Source organism: Mangifera indica, chromosome 12, assembly GCF_011075055.1.
Source record: "Mangifera indica cultivar Alphonso chromosome 12, CATAS_Mindica_2.1, whole genome shotgun sequence".
Taxonomy (NCBI): domain Eukaryota; kingdom Viridiplantae; phylum Streptophyta; class Magnoliopsida; order Sapindales; family Anacardiaceae; genus Mangifera; species Mangifera indica.
Window position 1 is genome coordinate 13,323,969 of NC_058148.1, and position 26,250 is coordinate 13,350,218.

At 33.8% G+C, this 26,250-nt stretch overlaps 2 protein-coding genes and 1 pseudogene across 3 annotated transcripts; 1 reads left to right on the forward strand and 2 right to left on the reverse strand.

Annotated features, from left to right (window-relative positions):
- Nucleotides 1–3,174: 3,174 nt before the first annotated feature.
- Nucleotides 3,175–4,155, forward strand: LOC123192089. Its single transcript, XM_044604553.1, has one exon. It carries the CDS (start codon nucleotides 3,175–3,177, stop codon nucleotides 4,153–4,155), a length of 981 nt encoding a protein of 326 aa, XP_044460488.1.
- A 2,022-nt stretch (nucleotides 4,156–6,177) lies between these two features.
- On the reverse strand, nucleotides 6,178–9,942 carry LOC123192606 (annotated as a pseudogene).
- A 9,229-nt stretch (nucleotides 9,943–19,171) lies between these two features.
- Nucleotides 19,172–24,513, reverse strand: LOC123193580 (protein GID8 homolog). Of its 2 annotated transcripts, none has more exons than XM_044606618.1 (7): nucleotides 24,352–24,513; nucleotides 24,170–24,261; nucleotides 23,545–23,704; nucleotides 22,712–22,818; nucleotides 20,539–20,670; nucleotides 20,281–20,437; nucleotides 19,172–19,502 (listed from the first exon to the last, which is right to left on the reverse strand). In XM_044606618.1, exons 2-7 carry the CDS (start codon nucleotides 24,170–24,172, stop codon nucleotides 19,381–19,383), a joined length of 681 nt encoding a protein of 226 aa, XP_044462553.1. In that variant the 5' UTR covers nucleotides 24,173–24,261; nucleotides 24,352–24,513; the 3' UTR covers nucleotides 19,172–19,380. The 2 variants fall into 2 exon arrangements, with proteins under 2 accessions (XP_044462553.1, XP_044462554.1); XM_044606619.1 differs by having other exon boundaries at nucleotides 24,170–24,241; nucleotides 24,352–24,512.
- Nucleotides 24,514–26,250: the final 1,737 nt, after the last annotated feature.

Genomic DNA, 26,250 nt, shown 5'->3' on the forward strand with positions numbered 1-26,250 from the left:
AAAAATTGAAAAATATGAGTTTTAGATTACAACTAATCTTGGGTGGGAACAAATCTTTTAGCCCTACAAATTATTTGGTCATAAGGCAACCACTTGCATTATTCTGAAAATAAAATAAAATTTAGGGGGGCCATACATTAATCTATAAATGCCCACGCAAATTTGGATAGATTTGCTTCTCTCTTCATCCAATTATTTACAATCCTTTGAAAGAATATAATGAAATGTGACAGTTTTGTTATTCAAAGCTAAAGCCCGAGGGCCTAGCCTAGCCCGAGTTTATAAAAGGCCAAACGAGTATTTCCCACCCAAAGATTATTGTTTTTCCAAGTATCCCTTTTTAATTTTGAAAATCTCAAATATCTATCTATGAGTAGATAAATTTAATGAAACTCTAACCCCTTAAAATTTTATCTCTTTTCCCCCCCTAAACTTTAAAGACTAAAAGTTTTTTTTCCAACCTAAGTTTTAAAAATGACAATTTCCCCCAAGGTTTTGGTTTTCAGATCTTCGACACCAAATCTTATGTCGTTGTTGGTTGTTTATCCCTCTCGAAGCTTCTCCCTCTCTGACGGTCTTTCTCCACTCATTTAGACGTCCGATCAACGTCGAATGAGACTTGGAAGATGACGAGAGATGAAGAGTTTCATTGGGGAAGATGAAGCTCTTCGTCTTTCAAAAGAATGCTTCTTTTGAATATATAAAATTATGTATATAAATTTTTGGTATATAATTTGAATATATAAACGATATGTTATTATATACTTGAATGAATTTAAATTAGATAATAAATCATATCTAATCATATGATAATATATCATCAATATGCTAAAAATGCTTATTAATTTCATTTACCTACCGAGAGAAAATGTTACGTACACCAGAGGTTGCAAAATAATTAAAACAAAGTCTACGACAAAAGATAGAGGTGGCAAAATGGGTGCGTCACCCATGGATAATCCATCTAAATACAAGTACGGATTTTAGACTTTTGAACTCAAACCTACAAATAATTAATTTTTACGGGTGGGTTAAGTATAATTGCAGGTCACCCATTTTTTTATTCATTTTCTTTTTGCATTTAAACATCAAACTTATAACGTACTAAACACAAATTTTATATATTTTCTCTTTTTTTGATATGAAATGAATTTAAATCCATCTAACATTGAAAAATTTGTTGCATTGGAAACAAATTTAAAAATATATGAGCATTAAACATTTATTATAAATATTGATTTAATGTTTAATACTAAAATTTTTCAAATTTATAAAAAAATATTTTTAATAGTTTGAGATAAATTTTTGTTCTTTATAAAAAACTTATATATTTAAAGAAAAAAAATATAAAATAAAAAAATAAAAAAATAAAATTTAATGGATAACCCACGGATCATTCATATCCGTCAAACTAGATATGTGGTTTATAAATCATCACCTCTATAATTCAACCGATTTTAACTCATACCCGTATCTGTCTAGCCTGGCCGCCCAACGGTTTGCCAGTGTAGCAAAGGAAAGGGATGACATTTTACAGAGAAAGCTTTTATTTCCAACGGGCAATCATGGTGTCTGCAGCAGCTGGAGAAAACGATGGTTTCATGCACGTGGATGTGGGTTAGCTTTACCGGACCAACTAAATGTGCTTATCAATAATCATTCATGCATTCACATCTATCTACTTACTGGAAAAAAAGAAAAATTAGAATATATTTTAAGTAGTGAAAATGGGGTTGAAGAGAAGCATTAAAAGCTAATAAAGCAGTTGTTTGGGTATACACTATTATTGTAGGGTTTTTGTTATTGAGTTATGCATGGTCCCATTGGCAGAACAACTTTCATGTCAAGGCACAGGGAGCTGAATTTGTAGGTGCACTATATTTGCTTTTGCTGCGCAATTCGGCGATGAATTATTGATGCAAATTTGTCATAACCTTGATTTCTCCTTCACATCAACATTCGATCGATCGGTCGCAATTACAAGTTAAGAATAGGTGTAGGATGAGGTTCCAAAAGATACATCAAGAATTAATGTCACTGTTATTTAACACTTCATGCTAAATATACTTATGTATATGATTCTTCTTCTTTTTACCTGCTTTTGCAGGCACCGTCTTTGTCTCCGCTTTAACGCCATATAAACACCGTATCCCAAAGGCGGCGACACCGCTATCTTTTTCAAATGGAAGATATGGAACAAAATGTTAGTTTATGGTTGCCGAATTTGCCTGTTGGATCGGTAAGGCCAAACGGCCAGGCCACGATCTGCTGGAAACTAGCCAGTCCAATGCAGCCAAGCCTTCTTTCCTGGCCTCACAATAAGGCTTTTTGTCTCCTTCTACCATCATTGTTTTTCTCTTCAGTCTCTTTCTCTTAATTGAAATTTATGTTAAAGGATTTAGAAGATGAATTAATATTTAACTTTCCTTATAAGGGAAAGATAAATAGATTTTCAAATTTCAAAATATCATTTCATCAAAGTTATAATATATATGTATATATTATAAAATTTCGTATTTTTTTTAACCCACGTGGATAAAACATTCCCATTGGTCCATTGCTCCACAGTACAGTCAGTCCATCTTCAACCAGTAGTTGTACTAATAGCCAATATTCACCGTCAGATGATCTAATCACCCCACACACGTGTTGCGTCTTGATGGACGTATCGTTTAATTTATCAACACCCACTTCCATCACATGTATTGACGGCTGTAAACTTCGCAAAATACTAAAGAAGAACATGCACAGCCACATGATTTAAAATTTCCGGTCAGAGATCAAATCTATGATAAGACAATACATTTTCAAAGAACCCCCAAATTATCTACTAAGAAAAATTCACCCAAACACCTCACGATAATAGTTCAATTTAGGGGGGTTAATGAAGTAGAATAATTTATTTTATAAAATTTTGTACAAAATGTTACAATAAATTCACTCCATTGACGTCACCTCCCTTATAAATGAACTCTATTCCCTTCTGCTTAATTACCCCGCCCACTTCTCGTCTTTTATTTTGCATCCAAAACTTGCTCTGTTGACCATATCTTCCTCCTGAGAACCACCGTCCTCCGCCGTCAATGACTGTCAAACATCCCACTTATCTCGTTAACTCAGCATTGTCTCATTAACAGTCGTAGAGCGTACAGAGATCGCTCTTGTGCAAAAAAAATGGGTTGTTGTGTCAGCAGTGAAGCTTCTTCTATTTCAAAGAAAGACGAGCTCGTGAACGGGGGATCTAATGGGTCTTCAAAGGTGAAAGCTTTTAGTCACGAGAATAGAGCGGCTCCACCGTCAGTGGAGGAAGAAACCGTGAAAGAAGTTCTCTCCGAAACCCCCAAACCCAAACCCCAACCTACTCCCTGCCCGAAACCTGACCCAGATTTGACTGCCAACGTCAAACAACAAGTGCAAGAAAACAACTTTTTCAATCAGAACCCGGCGGTTTTCACCAAGATCCAAGAAAATCACCAGCTTGAACAGCTAAAGCACAAGAACGTGGCCAAGAAACAAGAGTTGAACAATGTGAACGAAGAAAATATGTCTGAAGTGTCGGAAGTTTGCAGCTTGAGCTTCAGTGAGAGCGTGTCAACGACAACAAATATCACCGATAGAAGAGAGAATGAAGAAGATCAAGAAGTGATGCAGCAAAACAGAATGCGGAACAATAGATCTCCGGCGAAGTTTACGCAGCAAAGAAATCAAGATTTTCGGGTCAGAAAAGACCGGGTTGTAACTCAGTCACCCACCCGAAGATTCGAACAATCACCGGGTAAAAGAAACCCTACCGGATCAGTGAGGTTGGTCCAGAGTGGCAGAGAAGAACCGGGTCGGGTTCCGAATCAATCAATTGGAAAAAAATGCAGAGACACAGGTGAAAGCTCCGGAAGAAGGTCCAGGTCACCGGCTGCAACCAGATCTGCAGCAATTGGTCGGAGCCCATCTACAAGAAGAACGATCCAGTCTCCGGGTCGGACGAAGAATGAATCGGGTCAAAATGGTAGCCATAAACATACTAATAGCAGAAAAATCGAAAGCCCTAGCAAAACGGAGAACAGGTGGCCAAGTAATGATCAAAATAATAATAACTCAAGTACGAATGAGTCACTTGAAAACCCACATGTCTCCCTGGAATGCTTTATTTTTCTGTAAAGATGATGAATTTTAATCTACTTCAGTTCATTCTGTTCACGTTTTTTTTTTGAGTCAGAGGACAACATTTTAGCCACTTGAATACGTTAAGACATAAATACATGTTTTTCTCTGCAATCGAGGTGAAAGATTGCCTTTACTCTGCCTTAATAATTTGACAGACTGGAATGAAATGAAATAAAATTGAAGGGTCCACAGGAGACTCTGAGGATCCTGGAATTGAAGTACTGAGATTCAGCTTTCGTGTTAGGCTGAAGAGAGCATGACATGAAGCAACCCGTATTCTCATGTGGGAATCTCTAATTTTTTGGTGATTTTGAAGTATAATAAAAAATAATTAATCACATGAATAAATTACAAATTAACATCTCAGTTGTATATATAAATTCGTTTGGACATAGTTTTGGTGCTCGTGATAACACTGAGGAAGAGCCGTTTGGCACTGAGGACAAAATACAAATACAAAATGTATTTGTGGTCCTAATTGTATTGTAATTAGCCGTTATTTGCAGAGTCTGGGCTGTTCCCTTTGCAAGTCACTTTCATTATATATAAACAAAGGATAAATCAATGACTGGTTCTAATGCAATCAAATGAAGTCAATTGAATCAAGAATGTGCCAAAATTCAAAGTTCAAAATTTAAGGTGAAGTTCAGTTATTCACCATCTGGGTAACTTCAATTTTTTTGGTTTAGCCTATTTGAAAAAAATTTTTACTGTAAAGTAAAATGGATGGGGATAAAATTGGTTTGATTGTTGTAGTGGATTAAAAAGAACAAAATACACAACAAATGGACCTAATATTGGCAATCATTGGGCCACTATTGTTAATGGGCAATACCCATTTTGACATAAATAATATTATCTGTTTTTGATAAAAATAAATAAAAAATCATTTTTATAAAATATATGCCTTAAAATAAATTGGTCTATGTTTTACAGGAATGTAAAAATGGGTCTAAACCATGAACCAAGAAATTACTACTTAATAAAAATCGGTTTTTTTTTTTTTTGGTACAAGTGATTTTACATAACTTTATTTTCAACAAATCAAATGAGGCATTATATGGGATTTTTCAATTAATTATTCATTATATATAAGTAATCCATGAAACAAAACCCTTAAAATTCATGAATGACTTCTATGAATGGAAGCTATAAATGAACTTCATTGATGAAACTGTAAGATTATTATTATTATTATTATTCAGTCTATAAAAAACTTTATTCGAACTGAATTATCATATTTAATCAAAATCAATCATACTAAATAAAAATAAATCTCGAATTTGGTGACCTGTATAATTAAATTTTCATACACATTTATCCAACAATTATGTTGACAAGACTGTCAGGAATGTAAAAGCGTTGAGTCTGTCTATACTATGCCAAAGCAATCCACTATTATTTTAGATCTCCAGTAAAATGAGTAGTGTGATGGATGAATGTGCATATAGATGAACAAGATTTAATTGAATGGAGTAAAACACTAAAAGTCGGTGACTATAGGACAAAAAAGGAGCAATTTTGATTGTATTTACATGTTTGGCATGTTCGAAAAAGTTGCTCCATCAGCCATTATCGCTGTTTAGGCCCAAAATAATTGCAAAAAGCATGCCTGAAACTGAAAGTTACTTTGTTTCATCAAGATTATCATTGTTAAATTACATGTTTAAGCCAATTTAACCAAATTTAACTTTACATTAGTAGAGGCATTGAATCATTGCAGCCTGCATTTGTTGTTTCTTCTAATCAATCTAAACAATTTGCCTTGATTAGAGGAGTAGCCATGGCTTTAGTGGGTAACATCCATGATTACATGGATCTTGGTAGATATTCTCTCACGCGAATAAGCATAATGCTCTTCAAAAGTAATCAAATTAACAAGGGTATGCTTGAGCACCCATATGAATTTTAGCAGTAAGCTTCACAATGAGAATTTTGAGGTCTTTCACTGAGCAACAACTGAGATTAACTCAACAAGAATTATATTCCTCATCTTCTAATTTTTTTTTTTTTTTACACGTAGAGTGATCCATTTGATGGCTCCAGAAGACCATACTTTCGGATCATGCATACTGGAAAAATTTTTAAATATCGCTGAATCCAGGGCAATAACTAATGCTATATACAAAACATAAATAGCACAAGGGTGGAAAGGTTGAAAAAAGGCAACACCTGGTGCATATTCAACATTCTTGCTTGTCTTCACAAATAATTCATTTTCCTTGGGTTCTCAGGTATGTGACTTGAAATGTAGCAAGGAGCAGTTTAATGGGTATTAGTCTTCTCGTATAGAGCTTGAGTTTGAATTTGAGTTAGTGGTGGAATTGGACAAAGGGCAGTGTTGATGGTGTGGCCAAGAAATGCGTTCAGGAGGACAGGGCACTGGAGCTGGGTGGGCAATGAAAGTAGGAATTTCATCCCCGGCATCAACACAGAAACACCATTGGCATATACAGTCATCTGTAAACACAAAATTAGCAATAGAAAAACAGCTTAAATCATACTGGCACAATTTCATCAAGTAAACATGCATCAGAAATGACAATTATAAAACTCAAAGCCACTATCATCAAGTTTCAGGAAAATTATCATATTAATATGACAAGCAGTCTGGACTATGATTCTGCATCTACGTTTATAGCTATATGAGGAACGCAAATCATATGAACTGTGAGGTAATATGCAAGTTAGAAAAACAAATGACCAGGCACTAGCCCGGCTAGAATCACTACAGCTTTTCTTTGCCATTTTAGGTTCTCAGCTGGATATAATAGAAACTAACTGTAATTCACACTAAGAGGCCACATATCAGCCAAATCAGTAAGAAATCTCAATGAAGTCAACATTATGTGTGATGTAAGAAATCTCAAGAAAATGCATATGGCATATCATTTTCTGGTCATAACAGATGACTGATAATTGGAATAAGTATAGGACAGAAGGTGAACTATTGTGAGCTCCTACTCTTAAGCAAAAAAATGTTTAAGAAGTTTTATAGCTAAATTTGCTTGTTTTGTGCAATTAAGGCCACATAAAACAGAAAACTGTCAGCAATATCAGATTTCCATTTTCACTCTTGTGGCAAAACCACCAGTGAGCTTATATCTGGATCAAATAAAGGAAGAAAGAATTTGGTACTAAATTATTCAAAACTCTTCCTCATAGGAAGCTAACATATTAAGGCACTGAATTGATGGTTCACCAATTAAAAGGCAAAGATTAAACAGATAAAATTTGTCTTTATGACACAGATCTAAGCATATATAAATGTTCTAGGATCCTCTAAGGAGTTAAGTTTATCATGCAATCATTTAAAACAAAAAAGACAAGAAAACAACAAATAAACAAAGCAAAATATGAAGGTAAAAATAAAATGAAGTGTATGGTAGTGCTTTCATACTGCCTTCTTTTTATTTTTTCTTTTAATGTTTGACTTGGTAGACAAGGTAACAACACTGTCCCTGACAATGTATATTAATCCTGTTTTATAGTGGACAGAATATATGCATTCCAGAGAATCAAACAATATTTAACAGGGTTGATATGATATGATATAGAAATTCAACTAAACTAAGCAGAATTTATGACTTCTTTGCAAAGAAAAGGAATGAATGTTATTCTAAATAAATTGAAACGTACACACAAGGTGTCACTGCAGTAAATAAACTATACATTAACTGACTTAGACTCAAGACTCTCAGTTCAGATGTTTGCTTAGCAGTTAGTCTATCTTGAGTTCCACCTATGTTTCAATGCTTTTCGTTGAATTTGTTTAAGATTGCCAGTGGACCAACAAGTGTCTGCACATCACATCAACTGATTTTGCTTTGCTTATGGTCATGGTGGAGCCAATGTCTTTGAAGAGAAATGGTCCACAGACGAAACTAACGGAAAACTTCAAACACTGGACTAAAAAATGCAGTGTCCCTGAACTGATAATCCACCAACGCTTTTAGGGAACATCTGGTCCGAGTTGAAAAACCATTAGACAAGGGTCACAAGTTCACAAAGTGATTTAGACCCATCAGCAGATAGCTCACAGTGGAATCCTTAAAAGCTGACAATCAGTTGGATGATATGATTTAGAATCATCTGAACCAAAAAATTTCCCTTAAGCTTTCTTTTCTAAATAAGCATCTGATCAACTCAGTAACTTTGAGAAGGTTTCCTTGTTGGCTTAAGACCCCACATTAAAGTTGGCCCTCGTATTTAACAGTAGTGTTGGATTAGTAGGTGGGGGCAGTGGGGTTTCTTGTTTCTCAAAAGCTATGGCACATGGTAGACCACAGATGTGTTGAATTATGCAGGACCCTCATAGGATCCTCCAAAACAAATTAGCCTGTGATCAATTGGTTTATCTTTCATCATAATGTAGCATAACCACATAATAATATATCAAAAACATCCGTAATCCATGGATTTGTGTGGTTAAAAAACGAATCTAGCTAGATGCACAACTCATTAAGAAAATAATAAGACAAGAACTTCCCCACAAAGAGAACCTGTCTCTGAACCTCAGCACAGAGCATGCGATTGCATCATAGTCATTAGTGATAAGACTCATAGCCACCATGTAAAGTGGTGGGTCTAAACAACAAGAAGTACAACTAGTCCTAAGACTCATTGGTTTGGCACCAAACATTCAACAACAGACAACTTATCAAATAGGGCATTGCCCAATAATTATGACTACAGACTACCCTGCTCTGGAATGATGAAAACAACTTAAGAATGAAAATTTTCCGAAGTTATTCCAGAATTTTAGCTATTTGGTCACGGGACAAAAGAAAGAGAAGAAAATAAAATGGATAAGATGTGTACTCCGATAGGAATTATGTCTTTTGCCTGTCTGCATTGACAAAGTCTCTGTTGTGAATGTCAGTTTTGTGAAGAAAGGAAACAAAGAAATCTCAAAAAATCAAAACAAGAAGAAAACCCTTTGAACCATGAAACAAGAAAATTTCCGGCTGATAACCAAAACGAAGGAAGATCAATGAGAACCCAATCATAAAAGGCTATACTTGATACATGGACGGGATCCACTGTTATAATGGGTACCAACACTACTCGGCAAACTCCCTGAAGCCAGTCAATCCAACATTAAAATGCACGAATTACAGTAAAATAACTCAACAAAAGGAAACAACTTTAAGTATTATTCAGGAAGAAACAAGGACATCCGGTAAGCTAAATAACTCGCATGCAAAACCCGAAATTAAACGATGCACAGAAAAAAACTAAAAAGGGCAAATTTAAAGCGAAGGGAGAAATATGTAGGCTTACTTTGGGTGAAGGGTAGCGAAGCTTAGGATTGAAGGGCAACTGAGATTCAAGATCACCATGAGAGCCATTACCATTTGGCGAAGTGGGTCTAAGGAATCTTTCAAAAATGGCCATGACCAAGAACATAGAGATGAGAATAGCAGTAGCTACAAAGCCAAATGACACCGCGTTAACGGAGTTGTCGAAGTGTCTCCAGTGATCTTCTCTCTGCACGTTGTTCAATGGCGCTCCTGTTGGTGCCCATGCACTGTAACTGTAGTTGTAGCTATTCTCTCCTCCACCTCCCATTTTTAATTCCTCCAATTTTACGTGTGCTTCCTTTTCTTGTTCATGGCAGTGCACAATATACACCGAAAGAGTAAGAGAGAGAGAGAGAAAGAGGAAGGTTCGAAGTGTTAAAGTTCTGGCGGTACTTAAAGGGGCTTTTCTACAGTTGAAACTCTAAAAAGAGAGAGAGAGAAAGAAGGGATGTGAGTGTGACTTGTCAGCTTGAGCTATTTCTACAGGAAGGTGAGCTGATGGAGGAACAAGACAAGAATATTGAGCTTTGGAATTTGCAGAGTTTTGTGTTTTTTTTTTTCTTCTCTGCTGCGCAAAAAATTGAAAAGGGTCGATGCATCGTCCCACCAATGTTTGGCCTATAAACCTTTTAACCCCAAAATAGCATAAATAATACTTTTACATTCAAAGTCAAACGTTTAAAAAGCAAAATATGGTTTTATCACTATTATTTTTTAATTTATTATATAACTCTAAATCAATAAAAATTAAAAAATCTCATTAAATATCTAAATCACGATTTCAAGTTGTTATCAATTTTATCATTCATCTTCTTCCTTTATTAATTTCAAGCTATTATCGACGAAAGTTTTCAATTGATCAAGTTATTTTTAATTTTGGTCAATCGTAGGTGGAAGCTTTTTCTCGAGGGGGTGCTCTTAACCTTAAAATATCACTTATTCTGGTGTTTATCAGTGATGATATACAATCAGTTTATATACTAATGAAGATATTTATATTAGAGTTTTTTTTTTAATTATTTCTTTCCATTTAATCCTTAATAGTGGGTTGGTTACACCTATAAAATTATTATTTTATCTTTACATTATTATTTTAAATAAAAAATATTATTTATACCATCCATGGAAAAATGTTTTTACAAACAACCTTTCAAGTGAAAATTGTAATTTACTCATCGGAAGATGGGTTGGGTTTATGGGTTTTGGCAATTGACTTCTCAGTTTTATTTTATTTAACAAGCCAAACCAAGACAGGAAATGGATTGGGACTTGAACCTTTAAGTTCATGGTCATGGCTGAAAGGCATTTAAAATTATCCAAACATTTACATTAAAGTATTTATTTAATTTGTGATAAAAATGTGGGTTCAATTATTCAAGCTTTTATGTCCAAACCATATGAAAAAACTTTATGTATACAATTTCACAATCATGGGTGACATTTTTATAACTTTATGCACCCCTTTAACTCATTAAAATTAATAATATAAAGGACAAAAGATTTGTTCCCACCTAAGGTTTGATGTAATTTCAAACTCCTATTATCAACTTTCAAAAACTTAAATATTCATTCATAAGTTAATTTTTAATAAAAATTTCAATTAGGGTTAAGAATGAACTCGTTATTTATTAAAAATATTTAAAAAATTAAAATTTTATCATATTTTCTTCTCTAAATTAAAAATCTAACAATTTCTTTACTTAAAGTTTTAAAAGTGACAATATTTTCCCACCCATAAAGAGGAAAATATGATAAAATTTTTATTTTTTAAATATTTTAAATAAATAACCGTTTTACTTTTAACTCGAACTGAGATTTTTAACAAAAACTAATTCATAAATAGGTATTTGAGTTTTTAAAAATTGATATATAAAAATTTGGAATTACATCAAACCTTGGGTGGGAAGAAGTCTTTTGGCCAAAAATAAATAATTTAATTGATTTAATCAATTGAATTTTGTAAATTTAAGTGAACTTAACTATTTGTTTAAATAGATAAGTTGGTGTGATTAAATTGCCTTTTAATTAAAGAAAAAAGCAAAAATACAAATATAAAAAGATGTAAAATAAACAAATAATTCCTCCGAGCTTCTGAAATGTACAACAATTGGTGATTATGTGCCGTCCAGACAAGCGGTGAGTGGTCCTACGTGGTCTTCACGTTATTCAAGTATAGATGCCTCTCATGGTGGCCGGATCTAATTTTATGTTAAATATCTTACATATAGTATATTATAACTTTTAAAAAATAAAAAAATAAAATAATAATAAAAATAATTAATATATTATCATTTAAAAAAATTATAAATATATTTAAAATTTTAAAATTTTTTGTATAAACCTTTATTGTAATATTATTTTCTTAAAAAATATATTGATTAATAACAATGATATATATTATATTATATTAATAATAATATATCATATTATATATATTATTTTATATTAATATTATATTATATCATAAAATAATACCATATATTGCATCCACATATTATGCATGTCATTACACTTATTGCATCCACACAATTATTTGAAAATAATTAAGTTAATTTAAGATTATTATTATTATTTTTTTAAAAATTTTAAGGAAAGAAATTCATCTGAAAATTATATTTGATTATCATCGACAAATGACTACACGCTTTACCTTACATATATATGGACGGTGCGATTATATTCATCAACCCCCACATGCAGTGTGTCGGATTATGTGCCCACGTTTTTCCAACTAATCGAAACCCCATGGTCCCTACCACCTATACCCTGTTTCCAAGTGTCACTTTCACTTCACACGTTACCCCTATCGCCACGTGGCTCCATCTGAAACGGTCTATATTTTCCAGAAAACAAAAAATGGAAACATAACACTAAACTAGAGCGAAAAACTAAAAAAGCAAAGGCATCGTTCTCTCTCTCTTACCCAACATATCACTTCCTTTGTCGGCTTTTTCAGCTTCATACCAACACTCAGACATGTAAATCTCGCGATTGGTCCCAACATCAACGGCCCTGATGTCTTCTAAATCCGAATTAAATCAGAGCCGTCCATTTGATGTTGTTGATTAGTCAAAGTCAAAACGTGCTTAAGTAGGGTCCATCAGGCCTGCTTGTGCATAGTGTCACACGTGCGATTGCGTTTGCTTGTGGAGGTGGAGAAATTGACTAGGATTTGAAGTTGAAGAGAAAAGTGTGATGAGTGCCAGGCCGGGGTCAGGGGCGCGTGGTGGCTCAGGCTCAGAATTAGGGTCACGTGAGGGTATCCTTTTTTAGTCAAATTTTCTCTTCTTTTGATGGCCGTAAATTGACCACTTGATGGGTTGGAACTTGGGAGTCTCGGACGACATGGAATTGGGCTCCCTTTCGGCCTATGCTTTTAAAATTCCGGTGGACCACGTTGGGCTTTTCTGTCATTTTGATAGGGCCCAATAAGAAAGCAACATCATTTCTCCATAAAAAATTTTTTAATCCCCCGTCTCTCTCTTTAGCTTCCATCTTCTGGAGGATATAATTGTAAAAAATATATATATATTCTTCTTTGTAAAAATTTGCAATTACCAATAAATTAAACGAATTTTCCATCATTTTCATATTAAAGAGGGAAACAAGAATTAGAATATTCGATCCCTAGAGGACAGAGAAATGAAAAGGGAAGAAGACTATTTTCCATCCAAATTTTATGTTATTCTCAAACCTATACCCACAGAAGATGAAAAACTCATTTTTCCATTCATAAACAAACTTTTGTTAATTTTTTTTGTTAAAGGGAGAGGTAAAATAGTTATTTTATTGTTTATATTAAAAAGTTATAAAGTTTATTACTTTTCACCCCCTTTAGGTTTTAGAAACTAATATTTCTTTTTTACCTAAAGTTTTTAAACTTTAAAAAGTAACATTTTCACCCCCAAACCTAGGGTTTCCATATTTTTTAAAACGCAGCCACCCCCCATAACTTTTAAAAATAGTAGTTTTACCCCTATTCTTCAACTTCATCTTTCGACGTCGTCTCTGACCTCCTTCTTCTCTTGGTGCGACAACGGTGGTACAACGAAGAGACAAAGATCTCTTCGTCGTTCCACCCAGACGACGAAGGATGACGCTTTATTGTCCTTCGTCTGTTCTTTCAGATTTAGACAATGTTTCGTTGTCCAGATCTGGACGACGAATGGTCGTCTTTCGTCGTCTTTTGTAGTCAGAGATGGGAGATCAGTGGAATGCATTGGCCGTTGGTGGTGGCCTGAGAAGGAAGCAAACCCTAGGGGTGAAATCTAAAATTTTTAAACTTTGAGGATGAGTTGAGATGTTAGTTTTTAAAACCTGGAGGGGGGAAATGGTGAATTTTAAAGTTTTACGGTTTATAATTTAAATGATGATTTAATCCCTGTTCCTAACTGAAAATTTGAACAACAATTTGGTCATGGGTGAGAATAGGGGTTTTTCATTTTTTGTGGGTATAAGGTTGAGAATAACCTAAAAATTTGGTGGAAAATAGTCCTTTTCCCAAATGAAAATGGGACTCTTCTTTTAGAATTGGGTGTGGTCTGGTTGATGGAAGCCCATTTGGCTTCTTTCCACATTTGGGCAAACATTATTAATCTTTCTTTAGTCATTTTGATTTCGTGTCCATTTCCTCCTCTTTAAGCCACAACTTTTTTTTTCTATCTTTATCAGTAAGCAAAGCCACTATCTATCAAACCAAATGGGAATAATTTAGTGGTAAACATTAAAATTTACAGCAAGTTGTTTTGGAGTTGTTCAAAGTTCTTTCTCTCCAACTTCCACAATTAGCTCATTTGTGGCTACAGTGTCAAATTTACCCATCAATGACACTGTTTGTGAATAGTCCTCACCTCAGTCACCAAAAGGCCTGCCGTTGGATTGGTCCCCAAAAAATTGGTGAATTGGGCGTTTGAAGGCAAGGTCTCTCAAATTCTTTCCATGCATTAAGCTTTCAATCATGCGCTTACCTGTGACCCTTCCGTACTTTAAAGCAATTTCCTGAGCTAAATAGACCATTTTCCACCTCAACAATATGATTAGGTGGCACATCCAATTGCCACATCCCCACGAGTTCCACCTTCCAGTGTGTCAAACACTTAAGGCTAAGCTAGTGGAGATGGTCAGCTGACCCTTTGTGTTTGAAAAACCATTATTTTTAATATAGAGAAAATATTAATAAAATTATTATGATTTTATTAATTATTAATCTAATTATATATTTAAAAGTGTGTATATATTGTTAGGTAAAATACAATATAATATGAAATTATTAAGCAATTGTGGGTTTGGCTTCCATTTCAACCAAACCTCCAACCCTAAAAACTTATTATCTATTATATCAAATAAATTAGGGTAAAAGATTATTTTTTACCCAAATTTTAACTCAATTTAAAAAATACAATGAAAAACCTAAACACTCATCTATTTTTAAACTATCATTAACTTTTTCATTAAATATAAGGATAAAATCATTATTTAATAATAATATTAAAAAATATATATAATTTTATCTTATTTTTCTCCTTAGGTTTTAAAAATTAACATTTAACCCTCATATATAAACTTTAAAAAGTAACTTTTTCTCTTCAAATCCCTAATTATTTTTTCACTTCTCTTTTCAACCACTGACGACTAATGCGACAATAGTTATCATTTAGAGGTCATCCTTTAAATAACTCTGTTTTGTTCCTTTATCGTTGTTTGACTGTTTACTAAAGAAAACGACTAATTTTTAAGAGAAAAAGTGAATTTTTTTAAAACTTAATTTAAGAAAAAATATTAGTTTTTCAAATTAAAAAAGAAAAATGAGATATAATTTTAATTATTTTAATATTATTGATAACATAATGAATTTATTCCTTAATTATAACAAAAAAATTATAGATATATCTTAACAAATTAAAATTTGATTGAATGATTAGGGTTTTTATCCATTAGTATATATTTATCGTTTTAACAAAATTTGCGTGAAAAATTTTCCTTTTTCTAATAAATTATTCTGAGAGAGAGAGAGAGAGAGAGAGAAAGGGCACGCGCATACCCAGAAAAAGAGCCATAAAAGGCAAAGGACCAAATCCATATAAGATACTTCCCCATGATGCTCTGCTGCACATCTTGGTCCTCACATTTCTGCTCTCATTATGCAACACAATTTCGGCTCCGGACATTAAGGTTAGATTGTCAAGAAAAGATTACCCCATATACAACATATTTTTTACTGAATTTTGCTAATGGGATTTATTAACATAGATTTGAGACATGTCATGTGATGACAAAACCAATAAAATCGACGGCCCACTCTTATGGAAACATGTGGTCGTTTTGCTTGTTTTAAAATCCTTTCTTTGTTTTGGGAACTGAAAATGGTAATGTTGGGCTCCGAGAAAGGCCATAAAAGGTAAGCCCAGGGCTCAACTACTCTAATTCAAACACTAAAAAGAAATTTTGGAGCCGATTTTTCGAGATAAACCGTGTCAAATATTCTCAAATTCTGACACCCACAGGCGAAACTGGTTTAGTGCCATCACCATATAGCCAACTCCCAACCCAAAAATGGTAAAAGCTCAGTCTGGTTGCACAATGATACATGAACACCACCGTCTTCAGATTGCCTCATCTTTCATCTGGTTATGTGACACCCATTCTTTATGATAAATTTCCATGAATATGGGTATCTTTGCCGAATAACAAAATATAAAATTTTATATATAAGATAGAATATATTAAAATTTTATCAACTATATTTCAAGATTAAACCTATTATTTGACCCCAATGGGGCTGTCAAGGTAAAGGTGGATAAGTTTTTGCATTTGTATAAATTTTTTTGGCTTGGCATTATTTTGAATGTTGTTCCAATATAAGTTTTAGTCAAAAAAAAAATCATCAGTGGTCAAAACAATTTGCAGCAATCGTTTGTGGGGTTCTCCATTCACAAGTCTCCAAGCCACAACCTGCCAGGACCATTGGATTTTGAAACCTGCAAGATAAAAGGAACCCACTTCAGGCAAAATGCCCCATGGAAAAACACAACACTAAAAAATTACTGGTTTACAAAAAGATGAAACTCCCTTATGGGGCCTGGCTCTGAGTAAGTAATGCAGAGAGATATCAGAGTTACGACAAATATGATAAAAATTTAAATTTATATATATATATTTTAAATTTTAATACTTGATTAATTTTACTAATTCTAAATATTGTGGGCTTAGAATGACAACTCCACATTTCATAGCAAGAATTAATGGTGGCAGTTTTCTTTTTCGGCAAGTAATTAATGGTGGTAGTTACTACAGAATCTATAAAGTGAGATAAAGATCTCTGTCTGGCTTCAACCAAATTTTGCAGAAGTGAGCTGCATAATGAGACAAGAGAGTGTTAGCCATTTAGAAGAGAATATTGTGAAGCATAATGGCTTTCAAGATGATGACAAAAAGAAATGCTGCCAACCATGTAATAGTCCACAGTGGAATCAAAGAACCCACTGAGGTCCCGCTGCAGACAATTCAGTTAGTAGCAGAAGGGAAAGTTTGATTTGATTGATCACTGTAGAGTTTCATTGCCTAGTTTTTCACTAATTTCTTTTACATTGAATGTAACATCTTCAACTGACCTAATGAGTTTATTACCAAACATTTTTCAGATAAAAATTCGAAACATTCATTAATACTTAGATTTAAAGAAAATGTAGTGTGTACTCTGTAGTACATCACAATCAATGCAGATGGAGAAAAAACAAAGATGGGAGAGGGAATTTATGATGAAATGGTGAGGAACAAATGATTATACTAAATAAAATTAAGATGTATCATAGTGATATGACCACGAGAGGGCGCTGGCTCTCTGCCTGCAGCATCCATCCAATTTTTTTTAACCTCTCTTTTTCTGGTCTTTTGAAAGGATGATGGAATTTTAGCATCCCAACGTGATTCCAGAGGGAAATGAAGCAGCCACAAACAGGGTCTTTGAAAGACCAATAAAGCATTTGCATATGCACTGTCTATCTGCCTTTGCTTTGCTTTCTTATCATATTTTGGTTTTTAAGTTTGGATAATATTTTATTATAAAAATAAAAAAATATTATTTTAAAGATAAATTATTTAAAAGATTATTGAATATAAATAATTATTGTATTTAGTTAAAAGTAATAAAAAAATATTAATAAATTATTTTATTTAAATACCCTTGAATATAATTATTTTTAAGTATTTTATATTATTTTTTATATTAATTAAAAGTAAATTTATTTTTATCTCAACAAAATAATAAATAATAATATAATTATAATAAAATCAATATTATTTTGATAATATTTTAATATTTAAAGTAAAGGTAATAATCAGATTCTCATACCATAATATTGTATTACTGACAAACCAAACAAAATAATGTAAGTAATAAAAGATAGATTATCAAAGTAATATTTAAATCCCTGAAACTAAATTACCCCTTATTCTCTCCACACTAAAAGTTGAGACGTTTCTTTCTTGTTTTATCCCCACCTTTTGCTCCCATAACATTTTGAAACTTCTTCTGCTTCTATATATGCCTCATATCTAACAAACTTCCTCTTGGGTTCTTATTATTTTGTATGTAGAACTTCTTTTTCTTTCCCAACTTTGGTTTCTTATTTCTGGGTTCTGCTGCAAGTGAAGCTACATGGGGATAAACTTGGGTTTGGTGGGAAGCTTGGAGTGGGTGAATAGTTATGGTAAAAGGCAATGCAGAAGCCTGTTTTGGAGAGTTAGAGCAGCAGTGAAGAAGGCTGTGAAGAATGGGGCCAAGCAACAGTCCAAGTTCCAGTATGACCCCTCCAGTTATGCACTGAATTTTGATGATGGTAGTTGCCATTTGGATTCAGGGGCAAATGTTGCCAAACAACCAAAGTTTCAAGGGTACTCAGAAAACAAGAAAATCATGTGGGTTTGTGTTCTTTGGGTGGAATCCCATTGATGTGTTATGGTAGAAGGAGTACAGTAAGTAGACTGAATTGTCAGTTGCAGCCATTTATGCATTTCTTCTTGGTTTCATTTCCACTTCCATTGAGTGAAATTGATTGAAATTGTTCAGACTGATGATTTAATTACTTTGATGTAGGGTAGTTTTTCTTTTTTGGTAAATGACTAGGGAATCTTGTCCGACTTTGTCGGACGGGTAAACCTTGGAGTGCAATGTCTGGACCCATAAGATCCAAGGTTGTCTTTGCTTCTCTCTATTTCATTACTAGTGTACCAATTTCATCAATCTACTTTGGCTCAGTGTATTAAATTTAAGAAAAGACATCAGTTTTGAGATTATTTGTAAGATAAACTATTAGGTGCCATTGCCATAACCGTGTAAACTTAAATGGGAAGACAAAAAGTTCTTGCCCTCACACTGGTAAGAGTCAAACTATTCCTGTCATGCATCTCCGAGACAACTCGCATCTGGAAAGAAACAAAAAGAAGAGGACAATTGTGCTCAACTCGACCAGCTGTAACACATCTATCTTGCAACTTCACAAAACTTTGCGCTCATATTTTTTAGCAGATAATGGGGTAAAATATCATTATATAATTAAATAATTTTAATTTTGAATAAAATAACACTTAATCATATAATGACATATAATTTATATATTTAATTATGTATTAAAAAATATATCTCTTAATCAATAGTGACGTCTGATATGGCATAAGCTGCTCCAAGTTGAGCTAATTTTTGCCTCAAATTGACGACCAAATCCCACAATTTTTATAAGGAAAAAGGTATTGACAATCAATTGTACAAGAACTCAAGCAACTGTCATCTAAGAAGATAACAAACATCCCAACAAATTTCTAGCTACATTTTTTGCAATATTGGTACAAGCAATACAAATCATTCCATTAAGCTTTATGTGTTCAATCCAGACAGCTGCAATCCTCCACACAAACCTTTTCAAACAGCTGGGTCTTCTAGCGTTGCCTTAGATAAATTGTTTATGCGAGGAAAAGCGGCTTTCTCTTCAAGTTGGTTTTGAACCCACACTAGCATCTTTAACAAGCTTGGTAACTTGGGATCTGTATGGTAAAAAAATACAAAGCCAATTTAACTCCTGAAGAGAAAAAAAACTATCAAGATAACTTAGGAATCTATTAGAGGTTACACCAAAATCATGCAGGAAAAAGACACCACTGATCGTAAAACCCAGTTTAACAATGTCCAATAATGGTAGATCAAAACATTAATTAAGTAACCTTTGTTGCTCATATTCTCTGATTTTTGAAATTTCAGTTTAACATAAAAAATAATCATAGCTAATGTCAGAAACTAGTCGGTAGACCTCTCAGACATGTTTAATCTGTGTTACCGTGTCCTTGGGAACTTTACTTTCTTCCCACTTAAATATCCTTTTGCAAATGCTTTCTTTTTAAGTGGTAGATAACACCTATTTCAAATGGTCCAAAATTCATGTCTAATTTAGTAATTTCCCATAAAACCATACATAAGATACCAGAAGATAGGAGTTTCAAACTAAAATACATCTGACCATATTCGATGGCAGCAAGCTACAAGTAGAATTTTCAATGAAAATCTTTTGAAACAGTTCTATAGCATCACAGGAAGAGTGACGACTAGTAGCAATAACGAGTAATATACATGTCCAATTGAATGCGCAGTTATAAAAACTGTCAGATTGACAAGTCATACCACCATCCCATCTAAAGCAGTAGAAATTTTCTTAAGAAAACATTTCTCCATAGATATTTATTTTATCACAAGAACTTTAAACACAAATTTTCATATAGAAAATAAAAGAAAAATGTCAAAGATAATAACAACAGCAAACTCACTAACCTTTTTCATGACTCTGGCTTGTGAGGATGGCTGCATTAACCTCGCTTGCTGTCTTCAGGCGCTGTGAAACATCCAAAAGGTCTCCAACAGGGCAGTTGGAGACATCTTCGAAAGCCAATAATGCAACAGTCCTCTCCAACTCTTCTAAAAAGCTTTGCTGCAGAAAACTCAAATTTTCTTAGAACCATGCATCAGCACCAATAATAGAAAATTATACAACTAGTAGCCAAAACAAAGTAATAGTGAACGGAGGATTACATTTTCTTCTCCCCTTGGTGCGAGCTCCTCCTGGGCAAACTCCAGAGCCTCTTCCACCTTTCCGTTCCGTATCAATTCTATTAACCTCTGCTGTTGAAGATGGAAAAACAGCTGTGGATTTGTATCCAATATCTGTGTACAGAATTTCAAGAACAAATGAAAATGAATATAAAAAATTCAAATTATTTAAAAAAATGTCCTACCCCAACATCACAATTTCAATAAAGTTTTACTAAAAATTATATTTGATCATCATAAGAGGATAAATCCATGTCTATCATATTAGACTGAACAACTATCATTGGAAAAAATTATCGATACTCAACGCTAAATATTTAAGAGTAAAGTAAGGGCTCACATATTCTTTAAAAAAAGAGTAAGAATGCTATCAATGAAATATAAAAATGGCAATCCATGCATATAAAGAGTTCCTCAATTTATGCGTAGTTTCTTTGCTTGAACTTAAGGTTCACTAATCTTTCCCTAAAATTGAAACTGAAACAAAGTAAATAAGATGTATGAATAATCCTAGTCTCAATAGTTATTACATACATTTAAATCATCCCTTAGAGACAAATACCAAATACCTAAAAATAAGAGTTAAAGAAAATCCATTAACCATTAAATATGGAAGTTGATTACTTGGTAATTTCTGACAAAATGATAAGCAAAATAAAGGACAATCATACACATCGAAGTTCATATATTTATTGATCATTATTGCAAAGTTTCAGCCTTAACTATTGTCCACCTAAAGAGTCTCCCCTGTTCGAAGAGTGGGCCCTAATTTCAACCATTTTCTCTCATTCTACTTTTTTTAATTACTTCCCTGCAGGTATGATTGCTGGCACCAAACAATCAAGACATAGAGTAGCACACAATCCCAAATGCCCAACTTGGGCTGTGCAAAATTAGCCACCATAACTTTATCCTACTACTCACATATACCATTCCTATATGATACAAAGTTGAGTAGGATTTATTTCACAGACCAATTCCTACGACAAAATAGCCAAATAAAATTTAAATTTTAGAAAACATTTTCAAGGAGAAGATCAGATAATAACTTTGGTGATGGTACAGATTAATAGCATTTCAGCAAGGAGCTATAACAGACTCATAAGTGGTATAGTTGAAAGCCTAATGATGCAATATTGATGGATCTATTGCAAAGAAAAAATACCGAAAAGGTTCAAATCCCACTAACCACTAATAACAAACTACCAAAGGGTGTAGCAAAGTCTATACACAAAAGAGGAGAGCATGCTTCATATGTTGGGTAAAGAGAGGAAAGGGTAATCCAATTCCTATTGGTTTGTCATATCTTGGGATAGATATAGAAAATCAATAGGAATCCATAACCCCCATAGAGGGAACTTCAAAATCTCACAGGGAATTACGTATCTCTGATCCCAACTCAAACAAGACAAGAGAAAATGCGGCAAAGTGAGCACAACTATCACTTTTTCCTAAACCACCAGTCACAACAGCCAATTTATTTAGATATTTGCCTCAGTTTCCAATCATGTTGTGCACCAAACAAAAGAAAAAAAAGATGTGGATTTAGATATCCTGTACTACTACAACTAATAATATCCTGTCGCTACATCCTCTTCTGTCCTGCATGCCAAATGCAGCATAACAGAAGTAACAGAGGCTGCATAAAAAAACAAGCTTCATCTTACAGTTCACTCTTTGCTTCATCTGTACAGTAGTTCATATGCCAATCAAAACTCTGATGTATATTTTGGAAGTCAATATGTAAAGTAACAATATGACCCAATAACAATTTGATTGGGATAACAATACTAACTAACAAAGAGTTCCATTATGGCAAAGTTGGACAGAAAGCTAGCACTTGCCACATGCGGAGTCCGGAATCTAATCATTTATGTAGGTGCATACCACCTGGGTTATTTAAATCTCAAACCCTAAAGTATTCTAATGGTTGAACCTGTCAACAAACAGTTGAAAATCTAACAACATCCAAGACTATATATGCACTTTATACAAGCCATTGTATGAAAGAAGGTTCTAGATAAATTATGTTTAGCCAAAAAAGGACAACAAGAATCTTGAAATTTACCAAAAATATGCTGTTGGAACTATCGTAGTCATTCAGTGCACAAAATACTACTTGTAAAGATTGTTTGAACATGATCAAGCAGCATACCTCAGGATTTAAATCATTAACTTTCTCAATAGCATCCTCGACATTTCCACACTGTACAGCCTTTTTTACTGCCATGCGATCTGTTATAGTTGTGAGATCTATGTCTGCTATTTCTCAATAAGGAAAAAACAAATTGTCCACAAAACCAATCATTTGAACAACAAAGGAAACAAGATAAGACCCCAACTATAGTAACATCCTGTTAGGGAACAGGATGTGGACTCCATCTATCTTGAGATAAACTATTTGGTTCAGCATAGGGTGACAAATCTCTCTAGTGTACAAAGTCCTAGGAGAACAAAAAGATGGCCCTAACTCTTGGGCTGTCAAGCTGTATAATCAAGGAGGAACTCGGAGCCTGCCTCTAGAGTTGGAGTGGATGGGGGATTCTTTCTAACTTGTTTGCTGTTTTACAGGTGTTTTGAGAGCGGTATTATTCTTTTCAAGGAGAAAACCAGATCTCCTTCTCCTCCTTGCCTCATGGTTGGAGCTGCTCAAGGGACAGGTGCTTCCTCTGGCAGCCTAGTACCGATTAGAAGTTCAGCATGGTGAGACATGTTTCCTTTCCCCTTAGGTGACACTGGCTGGTTGGTATATTGTTTCCCGTGGTATTTGTTTGCTTATGGTTGGTTTTTCTTTTTTTTTTTGGGGGGTGGGGGGGATATTTTGGTGAGGTTGCTCAAATTGTATTTTTAGTTGATCGTGGCATCGGTTGTGCCATTAGGTTGGCCTTGAATAGGCCTTTGTGTTTTCCTTCTATTTTCAATATACATCTTTACTTACCAAAAGAAAAACATCCTGTTAGTAAAAAAACAAAAAAAGAGTAAGGATACGTTCAGTTCCAGATTCTAACCGAAATTTCTCAGCAGCATCAACATAACCTTCTGTGACAAGAAAATTCATCACTAACTTATTCATATCTTCTTTCCTAATCTTTACATCATTGAGCTTCTTCTCCCATTCCTCCCGAGTAATCACTTTCTTTGATGATGCCTGCACATAAAGAGCTCTGCACATAACTACCTTGACAAACCATAAGACGAACTTCTCCATCAAATCCTCCATATATTTCACATAAATTTGTCCAAATCAATCAAATGAAAGAACAAATTCATCAAAATAGAGTAAAGAAACAGCTTGCATTTTCCAGGGGGGACCCATACGGTTTCTCAGAAGAAAAGGTCAAAAAAAAAAAAAAAAAACTTAAACCCAAAAGCTAATCATCACCATTCCTAAAGATCTTTAAAATAAAGAATAAATGAACAAAGTGATACTCTTAAATGATCTCATTACAGTTAGTTCTCTAGGGTTTACAATTTCTAACAACCCAACACAACACCCAATCTACTTAACATAAAACTAGATACAGCCACCACAAAAATAAGCTCAAAACGCATCACAAACAAATTCAAACATATGACAGCAATCAAAACGATATTAAAAATTTCATGTAATTACCATTGCCTAGCTGACGAATCACAATCCAGAACATTGACATCAGTGCATTAACACCATCATCCCCATTAATTTCTGATAATCAAAGCTGAAATCTATTAACAAAAAAATCAGTTATAAAAACGAATAATGAGAAAGCCCTGGTTCCTACGAAAGGTTTGAACAGTTGTCAGAAAAGAAAGTACCAGAAGATTGGGTTTTTATTCGCTTTTTTAATGTTTTTATCGATGTATTCCGGTGAGTAGCAATCGCCGTTTTTTGGTATTCTTGATATATAATATTTTCTGGGAGCGGGTATTGATGGAGATTTTGCGAAGTTTTTCTTTTGCTTGTTCGCGGTGCCCATGATACTCGATGATGATAATTAATCATTTGGTTCAGTATTCGGGTTTTCGGTGTGAGTAATTGATTCGGATCAGGTTGGCCCATATTTGTCGGACACGGCCCAACTGCATCTGTACAACCATTGGTTGGATTTGATAATAAAAAAACACAATGTTATGTGTACTTATTTTTTTTTGTATATAATGTATATACATAAATAAAATTTTATTAGACGATTTAATATTATTATATCTTTAAATTAAAATTATTCAATTATATGGTGACACATAATTTATATATACAAATTATATACTAAATATTAGTATATATAGTTATATTATTAAAAAAAAATGCCATATGACAATTTTCCACCCAAGATTTGGTAAAATAACAATTTTTTTTAATCAAATTTCTGATGGCATGTTAGATTTGTTATATATATATATGTATGTATGTATTTTTTGTGTCTAATTACAGTACCATAATAATCAATCAAAGTTGGAAAATATTTGTTCATAGCCCAAACGATTCTCTTCCTCTTTGGAACTTGTCTAATGTGAAATGCGAGTTTCTTAGAGGCATTGAATATCATCACCAACTTGGTTGTGAGTGAGCAATTGAAATTTATTGAGCCGCTGAAGAAGAGTGAACAACTTGAAATTGATGGTTGTGAGGATGGTTTTGTTGGAAGTAGAACTTTGAATATTGGAATTAGTGACGAAACGGGCATCTAGATACTAATGAGATTTAGAACTAGAAGAGATGAGAGGAGGGTAAAGAGAAGATTAGGGTAAAAGTGACAATTGTGAGAAAAAAAATAACCAAAGATGCGGTTGTTGTGAAGTCTACAAGCCTTTTTAATGTTTGCTCAAAATGATTGACACGTCCTTCTACAGATAAAGGTGGCAACTTTTTGGTTAGCCTAACATAAACTCAAGGCTCAGGGAACAATCCGAGGCTCCAGAACCATGCTCCATGGGCTCCTGGTTGATCGGGCCGGGCGCAGACTTTATCTATCTCAAGCCTGTTAAACCCACAAGATTAGTGCAACCCTTTTTTTCATATTGGGCCAATGCGGGCCGTATCGAATTATATGGGGTTGGGCCGGGATACCAATCCGACCCTGATGACCTAATACAACAAACGTTTCATGCAAAGTCTTCAAATTAACGCTTCATAAAATGATCATATTAAACTGGAAGCACTTTTTATACTGTCCATTCACATGCATTATAATGTGAAACCGAAAACAGCATGCTTTGTGTTATAAATATGTAACGTTCCAGGTCATAATGTTTTTTAAAGCATTAAAATAATGGATTAACTTGAGCACCGTCGCGTGTGACTCTGACTTTTAACCCCGTTTTCCCATTGTCATCCTGGAAATTTCGGTGCAGGCCCTAGCGTTTCTTTTCCCATTTCACTCTCACCCGCATTGTCTGGCGCGTGCATAACTTCCCAAGACAACACAAAATTACGCATCTAAACCCGCAATTAAGCATTTAGTTAAGAGGGAGGTTTTAGGTGATATAGGCAATATTCCATCTTTGCCAACATGAATCATACTTAGCATATGTTATAATTGGTTGAATTATAATAATATTTTTCTCAAATATTTTGATTAATCATATAATAATAATAATAATAATAATAATAAATTATATAAATTTGAAAGAGGGTGAAATTAAAATTTTTTATAAGGTGGAAGAACGATTGTAAATAAAAAAATATAGATGTTACAAACACTAGACTTGAGAGAA

What these genes read in the sequence shown, in the direction of transcription:
- LOC123192089 (XM_044604553.1), top strand. Translation starts at nt 3,175, where the DNA reads ATGGGTTGTTGTGTCAGCAGTGAAGCTTCTTCTATTTCAAAGAAAGAC.
- LOC123193580 (XM_044606618.1), bottom strand. An exon ending in GTTAGAATCTGGAACTGAAC is followed by an intron (nt 22,819 to 23,544) that starts GTATCCTTACTC and finishes ATTGAGAAATAG; the next exon opens with CAGACATAGATCTCACAACT. An exon ending in AAGCCAGAGTCATGAAAAAG is followed by an intron (nt 19,503 to 20,280) that starts GTTAGTGAGTTT and finishes TTTACCATACAG; the next exon opens with ATCCCAAGTTACCAAGCTTG.